The 7,231-nt window shown below is 33.9% G+C and overlaps 1 protein-coding gene across 1 annotated transcript; it reads right to left on the bottom strand.

Annotated features, from left to right (window-relative positions):
• Positions 1–239: 239 nt before the first annotated feature.
• Positions 240–2,497, bottom strand: LOC137835146 (multiple organellar RNA editing factor 8, chloroplastic/mitochondrial-like). Its single transcript, XM_068643508.1, has 4 exons — positions 1,929–2,497; positions 1,500–1,597; positions 1,346–1,411; positions 240–1,124 (listed from the first exon to the last, which is right to left on the bottom strand). The coding sequence occupies exons 1-4, from the start codon at positions 2,309–2,311 to the stop codon at positions 454–456; spliced, it is 1,218 nt and encodes a 405-aa protein (XP_068499609.1). The 5' UTR covers positions 2,312–2,497; the 3' UTR covers positions 240–453.
• Between the last annotated feature and the right edge of the window lie 4,734 nt (positions 2,498–7,231).

Raw genomic sequence — 7,231 nt, 5'->3', positions numbered from 1 at the left:
ACATTCCTTTAGAATGTCATAGATTTATCCGTGGGAGTGCCTTTACTGTTCGTTCGGTGGTTTTAGCATCAGAAACCTGTTCAAAAGCCCCCTTCCAGACAAATCTTCATATCTATTCAAACTTAAATATTTTTAACTAATAGTGCTTCTAACAGGAGTCAAGTTTCTTGAGAAACCAAGACTCTAAAATATATTATTTACCAACAGTTACATAGGTTTGTAGAGCAACATAAATCATATAAAAAAATTAGATCTTCATAAGGCAATAAATAGATCGAATCTAGCCATCAAAAAATTGTGAACTTCAGATACACAACATGCAGGTTCATTAGGAAATAGGACTAACAAGTAAGAAAAATAAGATTTAATTCGTTGAGAAACATGGCATAAACTCCATGTTGTCTTGGTACAATTCTTCATTATCTACATAGGCTAGAAAAATAAGCAGTGATCTCACGCTGTATATGGGTTCCCACCAGGTGCTCCTCCCATATCCCTGCTTGGCACGTCTCTAGTGGGAGCATTGTTTGACCATCCTGCATTTGGTTGAAACCCTCCCGTGTTCTGGTTGGGGGGTACCCCTCCCATGTTACCAGAGTAGTTATTCTGAGGCACACCACCTCCAGGACCATAGCCACCACCCATGTTAGGAGGAGGAGGAGGAGGGTAACCACGTCCAGCATTGGGAGGAGCATATCCACCTACATTTGGTGGGGCGTATCCACCTTGGTTGCTGGGAGGAGCATATCCACCTTGATTGCCGGGAGGAGCATATCCACCTTGGTTGCTGGGAGGAGCATATCCACCTTGATTGCTGGGAGGAGCATATCCTCCCTGGTTGCTGGGAGGAGCATATCCCCCCTGGTTACCAGGAGGAGCATATCCACCGGCATTGCTTGGTGGAGCACCACTGGAAATAGGACCAGGATTTGGCATAGGAGGCCTACCCTGCATGTCTCTGTTCACAATAGTCTCCCTCCTCCTCTCAAAGTTCCTAGACCTGTCAGCATTGCGAGGCCTGTCATTGCGCCTGTTTCTCTCATTTGCCCTGGCATTGTTTCTAACCCACTCTTCATGATACTTGGGATCGTAAGGAACTGCTTGCCCATTAATAAAGGGCTCACCTGATCAGGAAAGAAAAAAGTACGCAGAGTACATGGTTATGACATTTGTGGCTCTGAGACAGAAATTTAATTCGTAAACCACTATGAAACATCCTAACAATCATAACATGCCATGCTACCCTTATGTTATCCAAAAACGTTCATGCAACTAAAGGCACAACAACCATACTTCAAACATCAAATGCACACAAAGAAGCATACAACAGAAAAACAGACTTTACCTCCATAATCCTTTTCCTTAACATTCAAATACGAATCAGGAAGCACCCACCGAACTCCAGGCAATTCTGCAATACCAAAAACAAAACCCTGTATAAGAAATCCCCACCAGCATAAAATACAAACAAAACCCTGAAGGTTCAAAACCACATATACCTTTAATCTTGTAAGAAAGCTCTTCTGATACAAGCGCCCCAAACGCAAAATAATGCCTAGTAGAAACCGAATATATCTTCATCCTAGCTTCCTCTTCACTAAAAAAATCAAAATTAAACACTCAAAATAATCAGCCGAAAAACAAGAAACCACGAACGAAATGCATATCTTCAACCTCAACACCTTGTCATTACTGTTAAAATATATTCATATTATCATAAAAATACTCATTCTGTTAATTATAAACAAATAAAAACTTAAATCAAGCAATTTATCATACCGAGCAAGCAAATAGGTACCCTTTTTTTTCTTCCTATTATATCAGGACAATCCAATGTAATACAAATTTGCACCGAGTAATAAAACACAAAATATAGATAAAACAGGAAGAAGTGTAGGAACAAGAGCAATTATTGGTGTTGTTGTTACCTTCCGATAACCTTGGACAAGGTTTTGATGTAACTATCGATGATTTCGTCGCGAGTAGGGTCACCTTCCGGCTTCTCCATGACAACGAGCCAGTGTTCGAAGTCGCAGCCATCGAGCAATATGGTTTCTTTGGGGGGGCGGTTGGACCAGTTAGGGTTGGGGTCGTTGAGGGAAGAAGAGGTGGCGCGTGTGGATAGAGCGCGGAGGGAGGGGGTGGTGGGGAGGAGGAGGCGGCAGAGAGAGGGATTGGCGGCGACGGATATGCGGCGGAGGAAGGAGAGGGCGGAGAGAGAGGAGGGAGGAGGGAAGGTGAGGGAGCGGGAGAGGAAGGGCGTTAGGGTTAATGTTTTAGGGAAGACGCGAGAGAGGATCTGAGTGGCCATGGTTGGAAAGATTGGTCTGTTTGAGAAGAAGAGAAGAGAGTGAAATGAAAAGGGTTTAGGGTTTTCTCTGTTTGTTTCAGCCTTATAGAGAGGATGGTTCTAGAATGTGTTGCACAACCAAAGTGTAAAAATATCTTATCTCTCTATCTTTCTTCTTCTTTTTCTTCATTTTTATTACCTAATCTCTCACACATCAATGACCATCTCATAGTAAATACACATATCTAAATAATTAAGAATTTGTGTGAAAAAACTTAGATATAACTGAAAAAAAAAACTAATCATGTTATTTTTCAGTTTAAAAATAATATATAATTTTTTTACTTATTATTATTATTATAAAAAAATTATGAGGCAACCTTAACAAGGTTTGGTAATTGTTTCATTATCATGTTCTTTAAAAATTATATTGTGTCTTATGCGTCGTATGTAATAAAATTATGTGTTACAAGGTTAATTGAAGTATTTAAACACATAATTTAGTTTTTATAGGTTGTTATTTAAAATATATGTAAAAAAATATTGAATTGGCTCTTACACGTGTTAAGATTACAATTATGTATCATTTATGCATTTTTAATATGATACTTATATAGTTTATTCATAATATACGTTCAGTGTTTTTCTTAATTGGTATGTATAAATATTTTTAATTTGGTTTATACGAATAAAATTCTTAATTTCATCTAATAACTGAGAATGCATATATGTATAAAATTAAAAATGTCTCTATACCATTATACAAAGAGATACATCATTTAGTAATTTCTTTTAATGTTATTTTTAACTAAACAATTTTATCTTCTAATAAATAAAAATATTTTTTTATTATTTAATAAAAAAATAATTAAATAGTTTTTATTTGAAAATAATTAAATAACTTTTCTTTTTAAAATGAGTGTTATATATTTTTTTAATTTTATTTTTATAAATTATATATGTATATATGAAATTGTATTATTTTTATTTTTAATTAATTACTCATAAAATAATAATTATATATATTTTAACATATAAAAATGTTAATACTCATGTTATGAGATTGGATGTGCTTTCGTAGATTGTTCAAATTAAGAATAAATGACGTATACATAAATCAAACTAAGAATGTTTGAACTAATTCCTTCATAACTCCATATATAAATTTAATAATATTTATATACAAAAACTAATTTGATAAAGAAAAATACTTGAAGAGGTCAAATTTAACCTATAATTGTGATTATTTATTCCTTTGATGTCTCATGTCATGTATTGTTGATTGGATAATGGCTAGCCACAAGAGGTAATTCAAACTTGTAACCAATGTCTTGTGTAGTTGTCATTTGTTAACTAAACACCAAGTTTCAACTACATAAATTTTATTTTACATAATGGTTTCTCTTATTTACCCTTTCTTTTTTTTTCAAAATTTACTATTTAATATTTTTTAAGAAAATAGAAAATTTGCATGATGACATAAAAAAGCATTTTCTATCACAATAAAGGAAATTTAAAATAAAGACTTCAAAGTATGTTCGGGTGAAAAAAATAACTGAGGAATAATTTCATTTTAGATAAATATTTTTAATTCATTTTTTAATGATATAAGAAATAAAATAATATATTAAGAGATATTTAGTTTTAATTTTGAAAATAACATTTAATTCTCTAATTTAAAATAATAAAAATTATTCTCAATTTATTTCCTTCTAAAAATCTTCTTATACAATTAATATCATCCCATGAAGTAATCTTATGGAAAGAGAGAAGTTATTTCAAGGCATGTATTTAGTAAAAGAGAATAAAATTAGATAATTTAATTTATAATAAAGATAATTTTAATATTTAGTGTTATGTGTTTTTTAGTTTTTTTTTTCGAACCCTCAACTTTTTAATGTACAGTAGACATTTATTTCTTGTAAAGTATATGAAATGTATAGGTTTCTTATTGAATATACTTGAATTGTTAATATTTAACAATTGATTACAATGAAACAATAAGAAGTTAGACTTCATAACATAATTAAGAGAACATATAATTTTGTCTTCCGAGTAGTATCCGAAGAATATGTGACATTTCAATGAACTAATATATGAAGAACTAAACCATTATCTTATTGTGTCATACAAGCATCCAACAATGTTACATGTTGAATTATTTGGTCCAAACTCATTAGAAGTTATTGGAAGAGACAAATATTGCTGAGAAGTATTGCCAAGAAATTTCTTAAGCTATCACATATGAAACACAGGATGTATTCGTGTTGAATCGGGAAGTTGGAGTTTGTGGGCTATTAAACCGACTTTTTCACAACTTCAAAAGGTCCAAAGAACATTACCCCAAGCTTGACATGCTTTCTTAGTGATACAAAATGTTACATGTATGGTTGCAACTTAACCAATTCCAAGTCACCTCAGCGTAATTATTTTTCACACCCTTTTTTTTATTAGCCTACTGTTTCATATTTTTGAGATTTTAACAATTTTTGTCTTAGTTGAGTAAGCAATTGATTCCTGAACAATTTTTTAACAATTCATGTTTTAGTGTTACAGGGTTTGATGTTTGAGACTCGCAATGAACAAGAGATGAAGGACATTTGTCAAATACTACTTGAAAGGGAGTCATTCCTAAACGATGATGAAAGGAAGTAATACACTATAATTGAGTCCATGGTAGTGTATGTTGTTGGGATTAATTTGATAACTGGAATTGAAACTGAAATCTCTTATTAGAAAAACTATATTGATATAATACAAACAATGCTATTTATAATTGTCAAAAATAGAATGAATTAAAACAATGCTATTTAGCTTTAAGTTTTGGATAGTTAGAGTTAACAATCTAACTCTTTTATTTAGCTTATTCCAACACTCTTTCTTAAGCTAAATTTTGCAGCACTTCTAACTTCTAACCACTCTCTTGGTTCTTCAAATTTGTCTAATCTAAGTGGTTTGATAAAAATATCAGCCACTTGCTCCTTGGTGTTCCAATGCTTCACTTCTAGCTTTCATTTTCCAACTTGTTCCCTTAAGAAATGGAACTTGGTCTCTATGTGTTTACTCCTCCCATGTGAGATTGGATTCTTTGCAAGGTTGATGGCTTATTGGTTGTCCACACAAAGTTGCATATGCTTCACATGATCCAGCTTCAAATCATCAAGCACAGACTCAAGTCAAACACATTGACAAGTTGCCTCTATTGCAGCTATATACTCTTCCTCACAATATGAGAGAGCAACTACATTTTGCTTCTTATAACACCAAGAAATTGGTGCTTTCAGATATTTGAAAAAATATCCATAGGTGCTCTTCCTTCCCACTTTATCACCACACCAATCTGAATCACTCCAAGCCTCCAAACAATCTTCAAATTCATTCAAGCTTACTGGAAACAGTAAGTCATACCCTACTTTATCCTTAAGATACCTCAATATGTGCTTTGTTGTTGCCATATGAGAGACTCTTGGATTACACATGAATCTGCTTATTAGTCCAACCACATAACTTATGTCAGGCCTGCTGTTGCAGATGAACCTCAAACTTCCAATAATTTGTTTAAACAAAGTACTATCTGTTGTATTCTTCTCTAAGGCTTTTGCCAGTTTCAAATTTCCAGCAGTGGGCACCCTAGCTCCATTGCATTAATCTATATTGAATTTATTGAGTACTTCATTAATGTATTCCCTTTTATGCAGGATAATACCTTGATCTGTGTATACGACTTCCATTCCCATAAAATAGCTAAGCATTCCCAAATTTGTCATTTCAAAATCAGCCTTCAATCTATTTTTGAACTACTCAATCTCTGCCATTGAGCTCCCTGTGATTAATAGATCATCCACATATAGACATACATAGATTAGGCTTAGACTTTGTGACTCTTTTACATACATTCCATATTCTAATGAGCACTTTGTGAAGCCTGACTTGAGTAGAAACGAATCTATCAGTTTATTCCACACTCTAGGAGCTTGTTTGAGTCCATAGAGAGCTTTCTTGAGTTTGAACACTTTGTGGCTGCCATCCTTTACTTCAAAACCTGGTGGCTGGGTCACATAGACCTCCTCTTCTAAAATGTCATTCAAGAATGCAGATTTAACATCCATTTGATAGATCTTCCAGTTTCTAGAACTGGCCACAACAATCACCAATCTAATGGTTTCCAATCTGGTCATTGGTGCATAGACTTCAGTGTAGTCTATTCCATGTTTCTGCAAAAAAACCCTTAGCAACTAATCTTGCTTTATGCTTAGCTATGTTACCATTAGACTTTATTTTTATCTTGAAAACCCATTTGATATCAATTGGACTTTTTCCCATTGGCAAAGCAACTAATTCCCAAGTTTCATTTCTCTTCAGTGATTTCAGTTCTTCAATCAGGGCACCCTTCCACTCCCTGTTAGCGATTTTCTCCTTCCAAGTGATTGGCTCAACGTCTGCCACAAATGCTAAGTGAACCAGTTCTCCTTCATAGTGATCAAGTTATCACTATAATCTGTTAATCTAGAAGAGGGAAATCTTTGTCTTTGTGATCTTCTAGATTCTGGCTCAACTATATTTTCATGCTCTTCATCTTGTTGTTTCCCACTGTCTTCTAAAACACAATGAATTTGTTTACAGATTTGCTCCAATTCCAAGATGCATTCTCATCTACAACAACATCTCTACTTATGAGAATTTGCTGGTTTACTGGGTTGAACAACCTGTATGCATCTGCTAGATGATATCCAATTGGGATAAGAGTTTCACTCTTCTCTTCCAACTTCTTCCTCTTCTCATCTGGAATATGCCTATAGCATAAAGAACCAAATATTTTCAAATGACTAACAGTTGGTTTAAGCTCATTCCAAATTGTTTCTAGAAAACTGCCTCCAATTATTTTCTAGGACACCTATTGAGAATATAAGCTACAATGGTGACAACCTCTCCTCAAAAGCT

The sequence above is a fragment of the Phaseolus vulgaris genome, chromosome 5, assembly GCF_000499845.2.
Source record: "Phaseolus vulgaris cultivar G19833 chromosome 5, P. vulgaris v2.0, whole genome shotgun sequence".
Classification (NCBI taxonomy): Eukaryota; Viridiplantae; Streptophyta; class Magnoliopsida; order Fabales; family Fabaceae; genus Phaseolus; species Phaseolus vulgaris.
The sequence above is the reverse complement of the archived record's forward strand: the minus strand, read 5'-3'. Positions and strand labels throughout refer to the sequence as shown.